This window comes from Podarcis muralis, chromosome 13 (genome assembly GCF_964188315.1).
Source record: "Podarcis muralis chromosome 13, rPodMur119.hap1.1, whole genome shotgun sequence".
In the NCBI taxonomy this organism is placed as follows: domain Eukaryota; kingdom Metazoa; phylum Chordata; class Lepidosauria; order Squamata; family Lacertidae; genus Podarcis; species Podarcis muralis.
This window is the reverse complement of record NC_135667.1, coordinates 14,308,895-14,331,914: the sequence shown is the minus strand read 5'-3', so window position 1 is coordinate 14,331,914 and position 23,020 is coordinate 14,308,895. Positions and strand designations below refer to the sequence as shown.

The following is a 23,020-nucleotide window of genomic DNA, read 5'->3' as shown; positions in this document are numbered from 1 at the left end:
AACGATGGGGATGGAGATGCTCCTTCAGGTATACTGGGCCGAGGCCGTTTAGGGCTTTAAAGGTCAGCGCCAACATTTTGAACTGAGCTCAGAATCAAGTAAATTGGTTTATAAAAATTAGGCATTGGGGGGTATCTGGACTGTGATCATGGTAGCAGAGGCAGGGGGCTCTTTATCTCTCCCTCCTCCAGTCCGGTCCTGGTCCAAATCTCTCTCACACACATAACAGGTCAGTGTTAGAAAAAAGCAAATGTTCTGACCTCCTTTGTCTGGTCCTCGGACCCTAGTCAGCACAAAGAGTCCTTGAAAAAGAGTACTTTGCAGAATTCTGCTTTTATTCTTAAAAGTCTTTTATCTGAAAAACGACCAACCAACTGTGCACACATCAACACCACCAGCTTTCTCTAACCAACCAACCCACACCCAACACTAACATTGACCACTCTATATATACAGGTACAATTATGTCAAAGGTTGCATGAGTCAATGTAGGCCGCTTACTTAGTTCTTTTAGCATTAAAGAAACAGCGGCCAATTTTTAGCCGTGACATAACACACCTGATATTTGAGTCAAAGGGAGCAGGACCTCCCATTCGTGCCAATCATATTTAATTTTGTTTCCATAGAACCTTCCCACAAACACTCCAAATTTTACCACTACATTATCTGTAAGGTGTATAAAGGTTCTTGTCACCCCCCCTTAAGAAATAGGCATCTCTTTAACATTTCCTTTTTTTCTTCCTCTTCCTTTTCCTCCCAGTAGATTCTTAGACGCCGCCATGCTGGTCTCTCACTGCCTGCTGGTTCGTCTGGCCATCCTTCTCAGTGTCCTCCTGGTGCAGTCCTGCGAAGGGCAGTCTTGGGCCGCTTTTCAAAAGAAGCACATCAATTACCCCAAAACCTCAGCCCCCAACCTCAATGCCTACTGCAACCTCATGATGGTGCAGAGGAAGCTGAACCCAGCAGTGTGCAAATTCACCAATACCTTCATCAACAACCCCACGGATTCTGTCCAAGACGTCTGTGGCAATGGCGGGAAGCAGTTCAAGGATAAATTATATGACAGCAACAACCCGTTCTCCATGACCATCTGCAGGTTCATCAATGGTAAACCTCCTAATGACTGCAAATACAAAGGCACAGTTACCTCCAGACGCATTCGTGTCACCTGCGAAAACAAGAAGCCCGTTCACCTGGCAAAGCTGCTGTGATAGGCAGAAAACCACACAAGCCACGCTCTGCCCATTGAAGCCAGAATGCTCATTTGGCCATTTCTACCTGCAACACACCCACATCATTGGCTTTTCCCAGTTTAACAGTCATTTGCGCTTTCCAGGGGACCTTGGGAGCTGTGCCTCTAAGGACAATGACGCCAAGCTTCTAACTAAGTATTCGGTTGGTTTCTCTTAATGGTTATTCTCTCAATAAAGCTCATTCTATCAGAAGCAAAAAAAGTGTGGATCTGTACCTACATTCTATCTATGAACAGTTTACAGCAGGGGTCAGCAAACTTTTTCAGCAGGGGGCTGGTCCACTGTCCCTCAGACCTTGTGGAAGGCTGGACTATATTTTGAAGGGATAAAAATCAAAGAATTCCTGTGCCCCACAAATATCCCAGAGATGCATTTTAAATAAAAGCACACATTCTACTCATGTAAAAACACGCTGATTCCCGGACCGTCCGCAGGCCGGATTTAGAAAGCAATTGGGCCAGATCCAACCCCCATGTCTTAGTTTCCTACTCACGGTTACAAGCTATTTACGAGTAAAAGCAGGAAACCAGAAGAGCTTGTTCTGTTCAGAGAGAATAAGCCCAATCTTTAACGGATTTCTTCATAGCAAAACATTTTTCACAAGAACCGGAATATACAAAATGATGGGTGTAATAGATGTGGCCTGTGACTAGATTTCCTTTCTTCACTTAGTAAAATGCAGCCTGGGGAGTGTGTGGGGTGGGTGTGGGTGTTTCCTCAGGAGACTATATCGTGTTCCTGTTGGGATTAAAGCAACAAGGCTTGCAATCTCCTCCATGATCCAATTTGAGGGGTATGTTTTATACTAAAGTTGTGTCATCTGTACTAATGCCATGCTCCACAAATATAAACCATCTAAAAAGGCCAGACTAGCACCCATCATTACAGGGAGGCCCTCAGGGCAGGTGCTATGCGCTAAAGGAATGGCGGAGACCAAAAATCAACACCAGAATAATCATGGCAATACGAAGAAACAATGTCAGTTCTGTTTCCGGTACCAGATTTGAGTGTAGTTTTTTTGTAACATATTTTGAGAGTGTCTTGGGACTTTGAAGTGGGGTGTAAGTGTTCCAAAGGAGTCACTAATTCTAAAGCACTACCTTTGAAGTGGGACGTGAGTTCTCTGGTGGTTTTATTCACAGTGATCCCATTCAGACACACAAGACATCACATAGAATCAAAGAATTGTAGAGTTGGGAAAGACCCCAGTGGTCATCTAGTCCAACCCCCTGCAATGCAGGAATCTCAACTAAAGCATCCATAGTGTTCAAATCATCCACGTGTCTGAACCAGCCTTGACAAGTCTTAGTTAAACTTTGACCAGTATTATTCAGGCTGGCCCAAAAATGTTTTTATTTGTGAGTGCTGTCATTGAGGGAGTGTAACTGGTATTTTATTTTATTTTTTTAGCAGAAGGGTTTGCTGACCCTTTAGAAAGCATGTATTGCTGCTAGTGCTATTAATAGCAATGAGCTCAAAGGTACTATCATGTTTCACACACCAAATATACGAAGGCATATTTTAATATTTGAACAGCACACCAATGCAAAGGTGGCCAGCAATGGTGCTTCCCCCCCACCCAGGAAGTTGCCTTGGTCCAGTATACCTATATCATTTTCCAGAAAAAGGTGTTTACCATCGGAACAAGAATATCAATACTGATGAAGATGCAACTGAATTAAACTTCACCCAGCTTGCAAGGATGGTCTCTATTACTGGGGCATCAAGGATTACTATTATAGTTGTACCTTGGGTTAAGAATGTAATTCGTTCTGGAAGTCTGTTCTTAACCTGAAACCGTTCTTAACCTGAGGTACCGCTTTAGCTAATGGGGCCTCCCGCTGCCGCCGCCCGATTTCTGTTCTCATCCTGAAGCAAAGTTCTTAACCCGAGGTACTATTTCTGGGTTAGCGGAGTCTGTAACCTGAAGCGCCTGTAACCTGAAGCATCTGTAACCTGAGGTACCACTGTACTTTGTAAAACCCATTAGTGAGTGGAGCATCCAGTACTATAGATGCACCGACTTCTGCCAAAATATGGATGCTGAAACACTTTCCTTCCATAGTGATGTTGTGAACATGCTCCCTGGAGGAATGGCTATTACCTATGGTCCAGCTTATGGTGGATGGGAACCTATCAAGACCATCTCCAATGAGTCCAGCACCCCCATTGTATGGAATAAGAAGATCACCAAGAAAGTGGGATACAACAGGCAGAAGATGAGCAGTGTGGAGCACAACTGGAAGGTTTCCATGACTGCCTCATATCAGTCAGGTGCACTCACTGAGGCAATGGCCAAGTACCAGTTCTCTCTCACTGCTGAGTATGGTGGGAAGAGTGTCAACACAGAGCACGAAGACTGGAATGAAGCGACTGAGATCGAAGAAGCTATTAATTTGACCCTGCAGCCCAATGAGAAGATGTACATATGGCAATACCAGCTGGGTTTGGGCAAGGAAACGGTCTTGTTCTGCCGTGATATGAAATATACAGGTGATTCTACTCCACCTACAGATATTCCTTTGCCACCTTCTAATAAATGGAATACAGTGGTACCCCGGGTTAAGTACTTAATTCATTCCGGAGGTCTGCTCTTAACCTGAAACTGTTCTTAACCTGAAGCACCACTTTAGCTAATGGGGCCTCCTGCTGCTGCTGCGCCAGCAGAGTCAGATTTCTGCTCTCATCCTGAAGCAAAGTTCTTAACCCAAGGTAATATTTCTGGGTTAGTGGAGTCTGTAACCTGAAGCGTATGTAACCTGAGGTACCACTGTATGGTAGGTCAACAGGAACGCTCAAAGGCTTCCTCCCCATTAAGGGATCTTTTATTAAATTTGGGTGATTATTGTGGACTAAAGTTTAGAAAATATAGAGCTCTCACAGCACTAGAAAATGATAGATATTCTAAGTTCCGCTGATGCTATATTTTGTTCCTGGAAGACTCTGCACGCTGAGAAGGGGAGTGGGAGGGTTTTCTTGTGGTTGTGTCTCTGCTTATCACTAAATTTTTTTTTAGTTCCAATGTAGGAGGAGCGGTACGTAGTTTCTCATTAACCCATAGCCTCTTCTATCCTATTTAAGCAGCAAGTGTTCACTCATTTCCCTCATTCTCCACCAAGAGAAGCAGCTGCCACCTACTACAAAACTTTCTGTCTGAATACCACGAATACCGGTAAGTCTTGGAGTTTTACTGGGCATGAGTGGAGAGAGATAACTTTAGAATTTGGGGCATAAGGGAGGGAATGCTTTTTGTGGACCTGCAATCTAACTACCTCTTTATAATTATAAAGGTTATAATTATAATCTCTAAGGTTTTTATTTCAGCAATAACAGTACAAGTTAAATGAAGTTACTTTTAATAATCCAACAACCAGTCTACTAAAACAGACCATGTATTCTAGCAAAAAATCTTGAATCTAAAAATGACATTAATGCATATTCAAGGAGAATCTCTCTCTGCACAGCTGAAGAAAAATCCCAGGGGGTTCCAGGGGGTGCTTCTTTGTGGACCTGTAGTCTAACTACTTCTTTATAATTATTGAGTTCCAATGATATTCCCTGTGTGATATTGAAGTGACATGGGGCCTTCCCCAGTGGCGGAGGAAGGGGGGCAGGCCCCCCGGGTGCCATTTCTGAGGAGGTGTGACAAGAAGGCACACCTCAGGGGTATCGCCCTGCCACCCCCAGGCACGCACCGCCATCGTGCTGCCGCAGACGCATGCGGAGGATCCTGGGCTCACGGCTGCACTCTCCTCCGCTCGAGCAGTGCCATCGGCAAACCGACCAGTGGCGCATGCGCAGCACCGCTCAAGCGCCATACAGTGTACCCTAACCCTCCACCACCGCTGCAGCCATGAGCGAAGGATCCCACTGATTCCGCTGCAGCTGCAAGCAGAGGATCCCGCTGCCATGCATGGTACATAGCAGCGCACACGTGGTACGTAGCAACACGTGTGCACGCGCCGACCAGCGGTTTGCCCTGCCCCCCTACCCTGGGTGCCTGTTCTTCTTCCTTCACAACTGGCTTCCCTAAGGCTTTAGGGATTGGTATCTCTGGTCCCTCCAGCAACCAGAACTCCCTTCATTTACTCAGTCTCCTCTAAACGTCATGAAACACCTTGCAGGATGTGATCATGATGTGATCCAGAGGCAGAATCCCCATTCCTACCAGATTCTGAACTCATATGCAACATCTTGGGTTTGGAAGGTGCCCATGGGTATCTTTGAGAACGCAGATGGGACTGGAAGGGGCCTCTGGGTAGGGGAAGGATTCAGCAACAGAGAAGCCAGAGCTCCCTGGAACATTTCTTTTGTAAATAGTTTATAAAGTATATCTTATATTAGGAAAATCCATCCCGACCTCCAGATCTCTTTCAGAATGCAATCCTATACAAACTGAGTGTTTCTTAAATAGCAAGGTGTACGGCTGCATATAGTCACCAGGAGACCATGCCTATCTCAATGCTTTGTGATAATTTATTTCATAAAGTGGTTTTGTATTGTGTGGAAATGTATCTTCTTTTGCCTATCACTGACTCTGCTGTCAGGCTATTTTAATAGGACCTCTTGAGCTCTAGAGTTATGGCACCAGAAGAGGGAGAGAGGTATAGCCACTTCTTTAGTGTCACGCATAATCTTATAAACTTCTATTATGCCCCTCTTTTTATATTCCTGAATCAAAAACACCCAAATGGTGGAGTTTAGTGGCTGATCAGACTACCAGCCCTTTTTGTGCAGAGTGAGGAAGAGACCCAAGAACACCGGGTGTATACCTCACTCTAAGGTTTTTATTTAAGCAATAACAGTACAAGTTAAATGAAGTTCCTTTTAATAATACAACAACCATTCTACTAAAACAAACCACGTATTCCAGCAGCTGAGTTTGAATTTAAATATGACATTCATGCGTATTCAAGAACACTTTCCTCTGCCGAGCTGTAGCAAGATCCCAAGGTGTTCCAGGGACTCACCCAGTGCTCCTTTGGAGAACTGAAGACATGGTAGAGACTGTTGTAGCTTTAAGAAATATGATTTATACACATATTTAAACCTTCAGTCTGCATGGAGGGGGTGCAGATCTTACAGCATGGCAATCCCAAGCAGGGATGCTCAGCTAGTCTTAACAATCTGCACCTCCTGGACACGTTGGTATTAGAAGGAACAAATCAGACGCCACAAGAAAATATGAGGGGGAATAAAGAATTGGGGAATCTCTTCTCTTCCCCCACAGCCCCCATAGATGTGTACTTCCATCCTTTCCTAGTTCTGAAGCTCAACAGTCTGGCACTATAATACTATTGCTGTAGTTGCTGTACTGAGGTTGAGGGTGAGCAAGTAAGTTTATCTGCCCCTTCCAGTGCTGTATGGGAGAACGGGTGGTGTCGGTTCATGCGCACAAGTTTATCTGCCCCTTCCAGTGCTGTCTGGGTGAAAGGGTGGTGTCAGTTTATGCACACAATGAGATAAGCAGCTTCAGATCTGAATTTTGCTCCGCTTTCCAAGATATTCTGAGCTGTTAGGCAGTCTCTTCCCAGCACAGCTGAGATAGGAAATTAATTAGAACAGCAGTTACCAGCATGGCACTCATGAGTGCCTGGGTGCCCTCGTATGGTGCCCACAAAAGGCCTCAGTAAATATCCCCTCAAAATCCACTGGCTCTGTACAAAGTGTGTAACAAATGTTGGAAATGTAAAGAAAAAGAGGGAACATTTTATCATATGTAGTGGGAGTGTAAAAAGGTGAAATGCTTCTGGGAAATCATATATAATGAATTGGAAAAAATGTTGAAATATATATTTGTAAAGAAAGCAGAGGCATTTCTGTTAGGCATGGTTGGAAGTGAAATAAATAGAAAAGAATGTAAGCTTTTTTTATACGTGGTAACAGCTGCAAGGACATTATTGGCCCAAAAATGGAAACAAGAAGAGATACCAATGGTGGAAGAATGGAGAATGAAATTAATGGACTATGCAGAACTCAACAAATTAACAGGAAAGATCTGAAACCGACGGAACCATAGGTTCACCGAGGACTGGAGTAAATTTGTAGATTATTTGAAAAGTAGATGCGATGAACAAATAACGTTTGTTGCTTTGCAAGAGGCTCTGTGAAGAATTAATATTAAAAATATTGTAAAAAAGGGAGTAGGGAGGAGGAAGGTTATCATTATAAGACAATATAAAATTAGGAAATGCGTAAAAAAGAATCAAAACGGAGGATTGTCAGAAGAGCTGAGGGAAGTCCAAAAAAGAATGTATTTGTGAAAAAATGTGTGTTATGTTCTTATAATTTTGTATTGTAAAATTAATAAAATATTATAAAAAAACAAAACCAAAAAACAAACAAAATCAACTGGCTCAGCCTCTCCATTTAATGGGGCTTGAGTATTGAATGCCCACTCTCTCAGATGTTCTGAACAATGGAGCGGTGCAAAGAGCTTCTCTTTGTGAGCAAGCACAGCAGTGATGGATGTCGGTGTTTTTGCCACACTGAGCCTTCAAAAAAGCTTTGATTTCCAGCAAAATCTGGATCTTTCATTTCCTAAACAGCCATTCCCTAAAATCACAAGGCAAACTACTTTTAAGACTGGCGAGCTTGTCAAATGCAATTTATATTCCTTAGAAGGGGTCGGTGGGTCTCCTATCAAATGGAGAGAGAAATAGATAGAGAAATATGTCTTCACAAGGAGAAGGTGTTTGCTTCGTCTTTAAAGCACCTCACAATTAATTAGTAATTGTCAGGGGCTCAGGAGCAGAGGCACAGGGGAGAGAGGAAATGGAGAGCGAAGGGGAAGAATCTGAGGGCAGCGGGGGGGAGAATGACAGTGACCCGAGAGATTCCATGAGCCTCTCCAGCGAATCAGAAGATTCCCAGAAGGGGGCGCTGATGGTCAGGGCAAGGGGGGTCCCAGGGGGGACGCACCCGAAGCAAGGGGCCAGCGGGGACTCCCAAAGCAGCAGTGGGAGATCAGGACCAGATTCCCCACCGGAGCGCAGTGTGGGGGAAGAGTCCCATGTGTCAGGGCCAGCGTCTCCTCCAGCAGGGAGAGAAGATGAGTCAGGGCTGACCACGCCTCTATCGGAGAGTGGGGGAACGGAGGGGAGGTCAGGTCCAGCTAGCCTCCCCGAAGGGGGAAGCAGTGACAGGAGCAGTGTAACGGTCAGGAGGAAGGTGGCCGGCTGGGCGCGCACGCCAAGTTCAAATGTACAGGTGTGCGGGACAACAGAAAACCCGGATTGGGAACCAGGTCCTAAAGCCCGCCGGAGGCTGGGGGAAAGACTCAGGGGACTCAGCGTCAGAAGAGTCTAGGAAGGGCAAGACCCCAGCGGACAGGCGGACCCAGAGGAAGAAAGAGCAAAGGAAGAGGTGGAGCAAGGCTAGAGTCTTAAACTGGTGTCTGGGGGGAGGAGATTCAGACGGAGCTTCGGCGGTCTAGAGTTTGAGACGTAGAGCTGCGCGCCGCGGCTGTGAAAGCGAAACTGAACTTCAATAAAGACTGTTTTATATAACAACGAACTGGCGTTGGTCCTTTGTGAGCTGGGACCTGGGGCAGCTCTGACAGTAATCATTTACCTTTGGAATTATATTTGGCACTGGCAGGTATATTGTGTTAAAGCATTGAGACAGTTTTCCAAGACGTCAGCAAATTCTGTTAATTATTTCATTGTCATAAATAATAAAATAAGTAAATAAATAAATGATCAATTTGTGAAATCTTCTGATCTAACTGAATACATTGCTTTCTTTTCCTAGAATCAAGCACCATGCCAGAGATAGTCCCTAAGAACAAAGCCCCAGGGGTTGATTTCTGTGGGGTAGATGAATATTACTACATTGTCCGCTCAGACCTGGGCTGCTACATGCGGTCCACCAATTTCCACGAGGGCAAAGACCTCGAAGTGTTTAGCCTGCACAGTTCCTGCATGGGAGGAGATCACTACTTAGCCCATCAGGATGACCTATTCTACATCATCAAAGGAGACAACTATCGCCGTGTTAGCAACATGAATAAAGACTTAGGTTCTGTAGTATACAGCCTCCATCCCAACTGCCGCGGAGGGGACCATTACCTCTCAGCCTTTGGATCCTTCTATATCATTTTCCAGAAAAGAGGTGTTTACCGTCGGGTCAGTAATATGCATGAAGATACAGATGCAGTTGAATACACACTTCACCCAACTTGCAAGGATGGTCTCTATTACTGGGGCATCAAGAATTACTATTACTTTGTAAAACCCCATGATGAATGGGGGGTCCAGTACTATAGATGCACCGACTTCCACGGAAATTTGGATGCTGAAACATTCTCCTTCCATAGAGATGTTGTGAATATGCTCCCTGGAGGAATGTCTATTAGCTATGGTCCAGCTTATGGTAGATGGGAAGCTATCAAGACCATTTCCAATGAGTCCAGCACTCCCATTGTATGGAATAAGAAGATCACCAAGAAAGTGGGATACAACAAGCAGAAGATGACCAGTGTGGAACACAACTGGAAGGTTTCCATGACTGCCACATATCAGTCAGGTGCGCTCACTGAAGCCATTGCCAAGTATCAGTTCTCTCTCACTGCTGAGTATGGTGGGAAGAGTGTCAACACAGAGCAGGAAAACTGGAATGAAGCCACTGAGATCGAAGAAGCTATTAGTGTAACCGTGCAGCCCAAAGGGAAGATGTACATATGGCAATACCAGCTGGGCTTGGGCAAGGAAGCGGTCTTGTTCTGCCGTGATATGAAATTTACTGATAATTCTACTCCACCTACAGATATTCCTTTACCACCTTCTGATAAGTGAAAAATGTTAGACCGAAAGGCACCCTCAAACGCTTCCTCTCTATTATAAAATCTTATTGATTACTATGATTGATTACTATTGGTTACTATATTTAGAAAATAGAGAGCTCTCCTGAGCTAAGGGGGAATTCGCTGAGCATAGCTGTCAACCTTTCCCTTATTCCGAATAGGATTCCTCGCAAGAAAAGGGAAACGTTGACAGCTATGTCGCTGAGTGGTATATAGAGATGCAAAAGCTAAAGACCAAGTGAGATTAATGATTATTAGACATATTATATACATCTTGATAGGCTACATAGATATACTTGTCCAAGTTTATGCAAAACTCCTTAGGCTACAGCTAGAAAAGCATATCCTAGTTCAGGGGTCAGCAACCTTTTTCAGCCTAGGGCCGGTCCACCGTCCCTCAGACCATGTGGTGGGCCGGGCTACATGGGGGGGGGGGGTGAACGAATTCCTATGCCCCAGAAATAACCCAGAGATGCATTTTAAATAAAAGGACACATTCTAAAAACACGCTGATTCCCGGACCGTCCGCCGGCCGGATTGAGAAGGCAATAGGGCCAGATCCGGCCCCCGGGCCTTAGTTTGCCTACCCCTGTCCTAGTTTGTGCACAATGCAGGTGACCCAGGCTGAATGACTTCTCGATGAGCTACTATTTATAAGCTATAAATCCCTTTGCTAAATTTGTTCCTTCATTTTGCTTTGTATTTGCTGAACTATGCAACCTGTCCCACTGTTGTTATACAAGTCAAATAAAATGAAGAATCAATCATTTAAAAATGTGTTCCGTGCACTTTTCACACTTGTGTACAAAATGATTTTCAACATATATTTCCCAGAAGACACAAATACCTTCTTCCTTTTCCAGAAGATTTGAGGGTTGGCCTAGGGCAGGGGAGGGTCCAGGGGCCTGATCCAGGCCTCCCTCAGCAACTTTTTATGCCCCCTTCCCAACCCAAGAACCCACTAATTCGGCGGCAGCAAAACAAATCTAAAGATCAGACACAGTGTTCAGGTGGTCAGAGAGATTTATGCATGTGTCCTGTGCTCACAGGCGTGAGAGTGTGAGGTGACCACAGCCACTTTGGGTCACTCACCAATGACATGCTGGTCCTGGAGAGCTTCCTAAGGGTGAATGTGCCCTTATAGCTAAAAGCAATAGCTCTTATAGCCCTGTCGTAGAAGCACAAGAAGGAACATTTCTCTTCAACTCTGGTTGCCATTTGATTACTAGCCCTAATTCAAATGCTGGCTTTGCCTCATGTGGTTCAGAATCTCAGTACCTCAAGGACCTCTTATATCAACCTACCTGACCTCTGCAGTGATCACTTGAAGCCCTTGTCTGTGTGCCCCCTCCAACAGAGGTGCTGAGGGGGGCAGCAAGAGAGGAGGCCTTGCCAGTGGTAGCCCCTGGTTGTGTAGTGCTCTCCCTCATCAGGCTTGCCCATCGCTGATGTTCTTAGCTTTTGAATGCCAGGCACATACATTTTTCTCCATTCCTTTTATTTATTTATTTTAAGAAATAATATCCCACTTTCCACATCATAGGTCTCAGGTTGTCTTTAACAATAAAATGTACCTGTCAGGGGTTCAGGGAGGGAGGCACAGATGAGGGAGGAGACTGAGAGCGAGGGGGAAGGATCCCAGGGCGACGAGGAAGAGGATGACAATGACTCGAGGGTTTCCATGACTCTTTCCAGTGAATCAGAGGATTCCCAAAAGGGGGCGTCCCTGGTCAGGCCAAGGGGAGCCACAGGGGGGAATAGTCAGGAGCAGGGCAGCAGCAGGGGAACCCCAAGTGGGAGTTGGAGATCGGGGCCGGCTTCTCCGCCGGAACGGAGTGAAGAGGGTGGAGTTCCCAGTGTGTCAGACGAAGCAGAGCAGGAAGCAGAGAGGGGAAGGAGATCGGGGCAAGACGTCCTGCCGGAAGGGGCGGAGAGTAGCACCAAGAGCAGTGTAACTGTCAAAAGGAAAGTCAGAAGCAGCGTACACGCGCCAAGTTCAAATGTGAAGGCGCGCGGAAATGAGGAGAGCCCGGAGGAGGAGCCTGGTCCCAAAGCACGGAGGAGGGGGGAGCAGGCGTCTGGGGATTCAGCCTCGGGGGAATCCAGGAGGGAAGGAACCCAGGGGGGCAGAAAGACCTTGCGGAAAAGAAAGGACAGGAAGAGGTGGACCAGCACAAGCCTCTTAAACTGGTGTGGAGGCGGGACTGATTCAGAGGGGACTTCAGCAGTCTAAGCCTAACAGACGTGGGGCCGCGCGCCTCGGCTGTGGAGCAAACCAAGTTCTTCAATAAAAGCTTTTGTATATAAACTGGACTTGGCGTTGGTCTCTTGTGAGCTGGGACCTGAGGCGGCCCTGACAGTACCATATACACAATTTAAAGCATCACTTTAACTTCCAAAATTTTAAACCTCAAGAATTTAACATATCTCTCTCAGAAAAGAAAAACAACCACCAGCAGTGAGCGACAGCCCAACAGCACTTTCTCAACCTCACGTTGGGCCAGCCCTCAATTAAATATAGTGTGACCACCTCAAGGTAGACCAGTTACACGAATTTCTACAATTTACCTCAGATTATCTAGTGGGGGACTTTTGTGAGGTAAAAATGATTTAGAGTCTCAGGCAGGAGTTGCTCAAACAAACAAGAAAAGTTTTATTAAACAAAGGAAGTTTATGGCACAAAGTGGGTCGGGAAACGAGTTCTTTCAGGTAGAAATTAACTTACTGTATTTACTTTAACTATAAGATGTCTCAGGTTTAAACATAACACTTTAGGCACAAGCCTTCTTAAACTTCAGTTACTAAACATCAGTTGGTTCACTTCAGGTAGACAAATATTCAGGTTTCCAGAAGAGATGGCAAAATGTTCAAATCAGTTTCTGTCACTTAGATAATACAGTGACCGCTCCACACATTAAATGGGCGGTGCCTTTTGCGTGGTCACGCACAGCCCCCCCATCCCAGTGCTTCTCCCGGTAGTAGGGGCTGGCTTCGCCCTCCCCAGGCTGGATACCTGGAGGCCTCCGCCTACTTCAGCCAATCGCCCAGTCCCACCTGGGGGGGGGGGGCATCGCCAGAGGATCAGCCAGGTAGGGGGAAGAAGAAGAAGAGTTTTAGAGAGTTTGGATTTTATATCCCGCCTTTCACTCCCTTTAAGGAGTCTCAAAGCGGCTAACATTCTCCTTTCCCTTCCTCCCCCACAACAAACACTCTGTGAGGTGAGTGGGGCTGAGAGACTTCAAAGAAGTGTGACTGGCCCAAGGTCACCCAGCAGCTGCATGTGGAGAAGCGGGGACGCGAACCCGGTTCCACAGATTAGGAGTCTACCGCTCTTAACCACTACACCACACTGGCTCTCAGTGGGAGGGACTGCCCACCGAACAGAAGGTGAATCTTACCCGCGAATCAGTGTCAGTTGGCTCCAGAACTTCTCCCACCCTGCCCTCCCTCAGTTAAGCCTCCTTTTGCAGGTTAACCTCTTCTCTACAGGTACACAGGCGCTGTTGAAGGACCGGAAAGGAATTGTTCCTGCATTGGCAGGTTTTGCCTTTCTTTAGTAAAACGTCACAACTTTGGTGGTTTCAGGCCTTGGGCGGAATCCTTTAGTCTAGCTTCCTAAATGGGGGGCCGGTTTTTATTTCAGCAATAACAGTACAAGTTAAATGAAGTTCCTTTTAATAATCCAACAACCAGTCTACAAAAACAGACCATGTATTCCAGCAACAGACCTTGAATCTAAAAATGGCATTAATGCATACTCAAGCAGAATCTCTCTCTGCACAACTGAAGCAAAATCCCAGGGAGTTCCAGGGGCTGCATCTTTGTGGACCTGTAGTCTGCCTACTTCTTTATAATTATTGAGTGCCAATGATATTGCATGTGTGATATTGAAGTGACATGGGGCCTTCCCCAGTGGCGGAAGAAGGGGGCGGGCCCCCCGGGTACCATCTCTGAGGGGGTGTGACAAGAAGGCACACCTCAGGGGGCTCCTCTGCCACCCCGGGCATGCACCGTCATTGTGCTGCTGCAGACGCGTGTGGAGGATCCTCTGCTTGTGGCTGCACCCTCCTCTGCCGTCCGTACAGCGCTCGAGCAGTGATATCGGCAAACCGACCAGTGGTGCATGTGTGGCGCCGCTGAAGCGCCATACAGTGTACCCGAACCCTCCACCACTGCTGCTGCTGCGATCGAAGGATCCCACTGACTCCGCTGCAGCTGCGAGCAGAGGATCCCGCCGCCATACATACGATGCGCACGCATTCATGGTACATAGGTGCGCACACGTGGTACGTAGCGGCATGTGCGCATGCGCCGATGGGCGGTTTGCCCTGCCCCCTACCCTGGGTGCCTGTTCTTCTTCGTTCACCACTGCCTTCCCAAAGGCTTTAGGGATTGGTATCTCTGGTCCCTCCAGCAACCAGAACTCCCTTCATTTACTCAGTCTCCTCTAAATGTCATGAAACAACTTGCAGGATGAGATCATGATGTGATCCAGAGGCAGAATCCCCATTCCTACCAGATTCTGAACTCATATGCAACATCTTGGGTTTGGAAGGGGCCCATGGGAATCTCTGAGAACGCAGATGGGACTGGGAGGGGCCTCTGGGTAGGGGAAGGATTCAGCAACAGAGAAGCTGGAGCTCCCTGGAACATTTCTTTTGTAAATAGTTTAACTTATATTAGATACATCCATCCCACCTCCAGATCTCTTTCAGAATGCAGTCCTAGACAAACTGAATGTTTCTTGAATAGCTAGGTATATGGCTGCATATAGTCACCAGCAGTGGCGTAGCGTGGGGGGTGCAGGGGGGCCGGCCGCACCGGGCGCAACATCTGGGGTTAGGGCAAATCCACAGGTTAGGGGAGCAAATCCACGGGTTAGGGGGCGCAAATTACTTGCCTTGCCCCGGGTGTTGACAACCCACGCTATGCCACTGTTCACCAGGAGACCATGCCTATCTCAATGCTTTGTTATAATTTATTTCATAAAGTGGTTTTGCACTGTGTGGAAATGTATCTTCTTTTGCCTATCACTGACTCTGCTGTCAGGCTATTTTAATAGGACCTCTTGAGCTCTAGAGTTATGGCACCAGAAGAGGGAGAGAGGAATAGCCACTTCTTTAGTGTCACACATAATCTTATAAACTTCTATTATGCCCCTCTTTTTATATTCCTGAATCAAAAACACCCAAATGGTGGAGTTTAGTGGCTGATCAGACCACCAGCCCTCCTTGTGCAGAGTGAGGAAGAGACCCAAGAACACAGGATCTATACCTCACTCTAAGGTTTTTATTTCAGCAATAACAGTACAAGTTAAATGAAGTTCCTTTTAATAATACAACAACCATTCTACTAAAACAAACCACGTATTCCAGCAGCTGAGTTTGAATTTAAAAATGACATTCATGCATATTCATTTCCTCTGCCGAGCTGTAGCAAGATCCCAAGGTGTTCCAGGGACTCACCCAGTGCTCCTTTGGAGAACTGAAGACATGGTAGAGAGTGTTGTAGCTTTAAGAAATATGATTTATACACATATTTAAACCTTCAGTCTGCATGGAGGGGGTGCAGATCTTACAGCATGGCAATCCCAAGCAGGGATGCTCAGCTAGTCTTAACAATCTGTACCTCCTGGACACGTTGGTGTTAGAAGGAACAAATCTGACACCACAAGAAAATACGAGGAGGAATAAAGAATTGGGGAATCTCTTCTCTTCCCCCACAGCCCCCATAGATGTGTACTTCCATCCTCTCCTAGCTCTGCACCTCAACAGTCTGGCACCATAATACTATTGCTGTAGAGCATTAACTACCGAGGTTTAGGGTAGGCAAGTAAGTTTATCTGCCCCTTCCAGTGCCGTATGGGAGAAAGGGTGGTGTCGGTTCATGCACACAAGTTTATCTGCCCCTTCCAGTGCTGTATGGGAGAACGGGTGGTGTCGGTTCATGCACAGAAGTTTATCTGCCCCTTCCAGTGCCGTATGGGAGAACGGGTGGTGTCGGTTCATGCACAGAAGTTTATCTGCCCCTTCCAGTGCTGTATGGGAGAACGGGTGGTGTCGGTTCATGCACACAAGTTTATCTGCCCCTTCCAGTGCCGTATGGGAGAACGGGTGGTGTCGGTTCATGCACAGAAGTTTATCTGCCCCTTCCAGTGCTGTATGGGAGAACGGGTGGTGTCGGTTCATGCACAGAAGTTTATCTGCCCCTTCCAGTGCTGTATGGGAGAACGGGTGGTGTCGGTTCATGCACACAAGTTTATCTGCCCCTTCCAGTGCTGTATGGGTGAAAGGGTGGTGTCGGTTCATGCACACAAGTTTATCTGCCCCTTCCAGTGCTGTATGGGTGAAAGGGTATTCACCCAGATATTCACCCAGATATTCCTCTGCCACCTTCTAATAAATGAAATACAGTGGTACCTCGGGGTAAGTACTCAATTCATTCCAGAGGTCTGTTCTTAACCTGAAACTGTTCTTAACCTGAAGCACCACTTTAGCTAATGGGGCCTCCTGCTGCTGCTGCGCCGGCAGAGCCAGATTTCTGCTCTCATCCTGAAGCAAAGTTCTTAACCCGAGGTATTATTTCTGGGTTTGGGGAGTCTGTAACCTGAAGTGTATGTAACCTGAGGTACCACTGTATGGTAGGTCAACAGGAATGCTCAAAGGCTTCCTCCCCATTTAGGGATCTTTTATTAAATTTGGGTGATTACTGTGGGCTAAAGTTTAGAAAATATAGAGCTCTCACAGCACTAGAAAATGATAGATATTCTAAGTTCCGCTGATGCTATATTTTGTTCCTGGAAGACTCTGCACTCTGAGAAGGGGAGTGGGAGGGTTTTCTTGTGGTTGTGTCTCTGCTTATCAATAAAAAAAATTTTAGTTCCAATGTAGGAGGAGCGGTACGTAGTTTCTCATTAACCCATAGCCTCTTCTATCCTATTTAAGCAGCAAGTGTTCACACATTTCCCTCATTCTCCACCAAGAGAAGCAGCTGCCACCTACTAGAAAACTTTCTGTCTGAATACCACGAATACCGGTAAGTCTTGGAGATTTACTGTGCATAAGTGGAGAGAGATAACTTTAGAATTTGGGGCATAAGGGAGAGAGTACTTTTTGTGGACCTGCAATCTAACTACCTCTTTATAATTATAAAGGTTATAATTATAATCTCTAAGGTTTTTATTTCAGCAATAACAGTACAAGTTAAATGAAGTTCCTTTTAATAATCCAACAACCAGTCTACTAAAACAGACCATGTATTCTAGCAAAAAATCTTGAATCTAAAAATGGCATTAATGCATATTCAAGGAGAATCTCTCTCTGCACAGCTGAAGAAAAATCCCAGGGGGTTCCAGGGGGTGCTTCTTTGTGGAGCTGTAGTCTAACTACTTCTTTATAATTATTGAGTGCCAATGAAATTCCCTGTGTGATGTTGAAGTGACATGGAGCCTTCCCCAGTGGCAGAGGAAGGGGGGCAGGTCCCCCGGGTGCCATGTCTGAGGAGGTGTGACAAGAAGGCACACCTCAGGGGTCTCGCCCTGCCACCCCCAGGCACACACCGCCATCGTGCTGCCGCAGACGCATGCGGAGGATCCTGGGCTCACGGCTGCACTCTCCTCCGCTCGAGCGGTGCCATTGGCAAACCCACCAGTGGCGCATGCGCAGCACCGCTCAAGCGCCATACAGTGTACCCTAAACCTCCACCACGGCTGCAGCCACGAGCGAAGGATCCCACTGACTCCACTGCAGCTGCGAGCAGAGGATCCCGCCGCCATACATACGGTGTGCACAGATGGATGGTACATAGCAGCGCACACGTGGTACGTAGTGGCACGTGCGCATGCGCTGACGAGCGGTTTGCCCCGCCACCCTACCCTGGGTGCCTGTTCTTCTTCCTTCGCCACTGGCTTCCCAAAGGCTTTAGGGATTGGTATCTCTGGTCCCTCCAGCAACCAGAACTCCCTTCATTTACTCAGTCTCCTCTAAACATCATGAAACACCTTGCAGGATGAGATCATGATGTGATCCAGAGGCAGAATCCCCATTCCTACCAGATTCTGAACTCAAATGCAACATCTTGGGTTTGGAAGGGGCCCATGGGTATCTTTGAGAACGCAGATGGGACTGGGAGGGGCCTCTGGGTAGGGGAAGGATTCAGCAACAGAGAAGCTGGAGCTCCCTGGAACATTACTTTTGTAAATAGTTTATAAAGTCTATCTTATATTAGATACATCCATCCCTACCTCCAGATCTCTTTCAGAATGCAGTCCTATACAAACTGAATGTTTCTTGAATAGCAAGGTGTACGGCTTATCTCAATGCTTTGTTATAATTTATTTCATAAAGTGGTTTTGCACTGTGTGGAAATGTATCTTCTTTTGCCTATCACTGACTCTGCTGTCAGGCTATTTTAATAGGACCTCTTGAGCTCTAGAGTTATGGCACCAGAAGAGGGAGAGAGGAATAGCCACTTCTTTAGTGTCACACATAATCTTATAAACTTCTATTATGCCCCTCTTTTTATATTCCTGAATCAAAAACACCCAAATGGTGGGGTTTAGTGGCTGATCAGACCACCAGCCCTCCTTGTGCAGAGTGAGGAAGAGACACAAGAACACAGGGTGTATACCTCACTCTAAGGTTTTTATTTAAGCAATAACAGTACAGGTTAAATGAAGTTCCTTTTAATAATATAACAACCATTCTACTAAAACAAACCACGTACTCCAGCAGCTGAGTTTGAATTTAAAAATGACATTCATGCATATTCAAGAACTCTTTCCTCTGCTGAGCTGTAGCAAGATCCCAAGGTGTTCCAGGGACTCACCCAGTGCTCCTTTGGAAAATTGAAGACATGGTAGAGACGGTTGTAGCTTTAAGAAATATGATTTATACACATATTTAAACCTTCAGTCTGCATGGAGGGGGTGCAGATCTTACAGCATCGAAATCCCAAGCACGGATGCTCATCTAGTCTTAACAATCTGCACCTCCTGGACACGTTGGTGTTGGAAGGAACAAATCAGACGCCACAAGAAAATACGAGGGGGAATAAAGAATTGGGGGATCTCTTCTCTTCCCCCACAGCCCCCATAGATGTGTCCTTCCATCCTCTCCTAGCTCTGAAGCTCAACAGTCTGGCACTATAATACTATTGCTGTAGAGCATTAACTACCGAGGGTGAGGGTAGGCAAGTAAGTTTATCTGCCCCTTCCAGTGCTTTTATGGGAGAACGGGTGGTGTTGGTTCATGCACACAATGAGATAAGCAGCTTCAGATCTGAATTTTGCCCCTCTTTCCAAGATATTCTGAGTGGTTAGGCAGTCTCTTCCGAGCACAGCTGAGATAGGAAATTAATTAGAACAGCAGTTACCACTGTGAAGAATTAATATTAAAAATATTGTAAAAAAGGGAGTAGGGCGGAGGAAGGTTATCATTATAAGACAATATAAAATTAGGAAATGCGTAAAAAACAATCAAAACAGAGGATTGTCAGAAGAGCTGAGGGAAGTCCAAAAAAGAATGTATTTGTGAAAAAATGTGTGTTATGTTCTTATAATTTTGTATTGTAAAATTAATAAAAAATTATAAAAAACAAACAAACCAAAATCCACTGGCTCAGCGTCTCCATTTAATGGGGCTTGAGTACTGAAGGCCCACACTCTCATATGTTCTGAACAAGGGAGAGGTGCAAAGAGCTACTCTTTGTGAGCAAGCACAGCAGTGATGGATGTCGGTGTTTTTGCCACACTGAGCCTTCAAAAAAGCATTGATTTCCAGCAAAATCTGGATCTTTCATTTCCTAAACAGCCCTAAAATCTCAAGGCAAACCACTTTTAAAACTGGCCAGCCTGTCAAAAACAATTTATATTCCTTAGAAGGGGTGGGTGGGCCTCCTATCAAATGGAGAGAGAAATGATAGAGAAATATGTCTTCACAAGGAGAAGGTGTTTGCTTCGTCTTTAAAGCACCTCACAATTAATTAGTAATCATTTACCTTTGGAATTATATTTGGCACTGGCAGGTATATTGTGTTAAAGCATTGAGACAGTTTTCCAAGACGTCAGCAAATTCTGTTAATTATTTCATTTTCATAAATAATAAAATAAGTAAATAGAGTAAATAAATGATCAATTTGTGAAATCTTCTGATCTAACTGAATACATTGCTTTCTTTTCCTAGAATCAAGCACCATGCCAGAGATAGTCCCTAAGAACAAAGCCCCAGGGGTTGATTTCTGTGGGGTAGATGAATATTACTACATTGTCCGCTCAGACCTGGGCTGCTACATGCGGTCCACCAATTTCCACGAGGGCAAAGACCTCGAAGTGTTTAGCCTGCACAGTTCCTGCCAGGGAGGAGATCACTACTTAGCCCATGAGGATGACCTATTCTACATCATCAAAGGAGACAACTATCGCCGTGTCAGCAACATGAATGGAGACTTAGGTTCTGTAGTATACAGCCTCCATCCCAACTGCCGCGGAGGGGACCATTACCTCTCAGCCTTTGGATCCTTCTATATCATTTTCCAGAAAAGAGGTGTTTACCGTCGGGTCAGTAATATGCATGGAGATACAGATGCAGTTGAATACAGACTTCACCCAACTTGCAAGAATGGTCTCTATTACTGGGGCATCAAGAATTACTATTACTTTGTAAAACCCCATGATGAATGGGGGGTCCAGTACTATAGATGCACCAACTTCCACGGAAATGTGGATTTTCAAACATTCTCCTTCCATAGTGATGTTGTGAACATGCTCCCTGGAGGAATGGCTATTACCTATGGTCCAGCTTATGGTAGATGGGAACCTATCAAGACCATCTCCAATGAGTCCAGCACTCCCATTGTATGGAATAAGAAGATCACCAAGAAAGTGGGATACAACAAGCAGAAGATGACCAGTGTGGAGCACAACTGGAAGGTTTCCATGACTGCCACATATCAGTCAGGTGCGCTCACTGAAGCCATTGCCAAGTATCAGTTCTCTCTCACTGCTGAGTATGGTGGGAAGAGTGTCAACACAGAGCAGGAAAACTGGAATGAAGCCACTGAGATCGAAGAAGCTATTAGTGTAACCGTGCAGCCGAATGGGAAGATGTACATATGGCAGTTTCAGATGGGCTTGGGCAAGGAAGCGGTCTTGTTCTGCCGTGATATGAAATTTAAGGATAATTCTACTCCACCTACAGATATTCCTTTACCACCTTCTCATAAGTGAAATATGTTAGACTGAAAGGCACCCTTAAACGCTTCCTCTCTATTATAAAATCTGATTGATTACTATGATTGATTACTATTGATTACTATATTTAGAAAATATAGAGCTCTCCTGAGCTAAGGGAGAATTCGCTGAGCATAGCTGTCAACCTTTCCCATATTCCTAATAGGATTCCTCACTAGAAAAGGGAAACGTTGGCAGCTATGTCGCTGAGTGGTATATAGAGATGCAAAAGCTAAAGACCAAGTGAGATTAATGATTATTAGACATATTATATACATCTTGATAGGCTACATAGATATACTTGTCCAAGTTTATGCAAAACTCCTTAGGCTACAGCTAGAAAAGCATATCCTAGTTCAGGGGTCAGCAACCTTTTTCAGCCTAGGGCCGGTCCACCGTCCCTCAGACCATGTGTGGGCCGGGCTACATTGGGGGGGGGGGGTGAATGAATTCCTATGCCCCAGAAATAACCCAGAGATGCATTTTAAATAAAAGGACACATTCTAAAAACACGCTGATTCCCGGACCGTCCGCCGGCCGGATTGAGAAGGCGATAGGGCCAGATCCGGACCCCGGGCCTTAGTTTGCCTACCCCTGTCCTAGTTTGTGCACAATGCAGGTGACCCAGGCTGAATGACTTCCGGATGAGCTACTATTTATAAGCTATAAATCCCTTTGCTAAATTTGTTCCTTCATTTTGCTTTGTATGTGCTGAACTCTGCAACCTGTCCCACTGTTGTTATACAAGTCAAATAAAATGAAGAATCAATCGTTTAAAAATGTGTTCCGTGCACTTTTCACACTTGTGTACAAAATGATTTTCAACATATATTTCCCAGAAGACACAAATACCTTCTTCCTTTTCCAGAAGATTTGAGGGTTGGCCTAGGGCAGGGGAGGGTCCAGGGGCCTGATCCAGGCCTCCCTCAGCAACTTTTTATGCCCCCTTCCCAACCCAAGAACCCACTAATTCGGCCGCAGCAAAACAAATCTAAAGATCAGACACAGTGTTCAGGTGGTCAGAGAGATTTATGCATGTGTCCTGTGTTCACAGGTGTGAGAGTGTGAGGTGACCACAGCCACTTTGGGTCACTCACCAATGACATGCTGGTCCTGGAAGGATGCCTAAGGTGAATGTGCCCTTATTGCTAAAAGCAATAGCTCTCTTAACCCCACCCCCTCGCTGTCCTAGAGGCACAAGAAGGAACATTTCTCTTTACTCTGGTTTCCATTTGATTCCTAGCCCTAATTCAAATGCTGGTTTTGCCTCATGTGGTTCAGAATCTCAGTACCTCAAGGACCTCTTATATCAACCTACCTGAGCTCTGCAGTGATCACTTGAAGCCCTTGTCTGTGTGCCCCCTCCAACAGAGGTGCTGAGGGGGGCAGCAAGAGAGGAGGCCTTGCCAGTGGTAGCCCCTGGTTGTGTAGTGCTCTCCCTCATCAGGCTTGCCCACCGCTGATGTTCTTAGCTTTTGAATGCCAGGCAAATACATTTTTCTCCATTCCTTTTATTTATTTATTTTAAGAAATAATATCCCACTTTCCACATCATAGGCCTCCGGTTTTCTTGAACAATAAAATGTACCATATACAGAATTTAAAACATCACTTTAACTTCCAAAATTTAAAACCTCAAGAATTTAACATATCTCTCTCAGAAAAGAAAAACAACCACCAGCAGTGAGCGACAGCGCAACAGCACTTTCTCAACCTCACGTTGGGCCAGCCCTCAAT

General features: G+C 45.7%; 1 protein-coding gene and 1 pseudogene across 2 annotated transcripts; both read left to right on the top strand.

Annotated features, from left to right (window-relative positions):
* Positions 1–326: 326 nt before the first annotated feature.
* On the top strand, positions 327–1,261 carry LOC114589656 (ribonuclease pancreatic pseudogene; annotated as a pseudogene).
* A 2,865-nt stretch (positions 1,262–4,126) lies between these two features.
* LOC114582539 (uncharacterized) lies at positions 4,127–21,345 on the top strand. Of its 2 annotated transcripts, XM_077916962.1 has the most exons (3): positions 4,127–4,425; positions 17,001–17,091; positions 20,238–21,345. In XM_077916962.1, exon 3 carries the CDS (start codon positions 20,249–20,251, stop codon positions 21,278–21,280), a length of 1,032 nt encoding a protein of 343 aa, XP_077773088.1. In that variant the 5' UTR covers positions 4,127–4,425; positions 17,001–17,091; positions 20,238–20,248; the 3' UTR covers positions 21,281–21,345. The 2 variants fall into 2 exon arrangements, with proteins under 2 accessions (XP_077773088.1, XP_028559464.2); XM_028703631.2 differs by lacking the exons at positions 17,001–17,091; positions 20,238–21,345 and adding an exon at positions 9,006–10,831 and having other exon boundaries at positions 4,133–4,425.
* Positions 21,346–23,020: the final 1,675 nt, after the last annotated feature.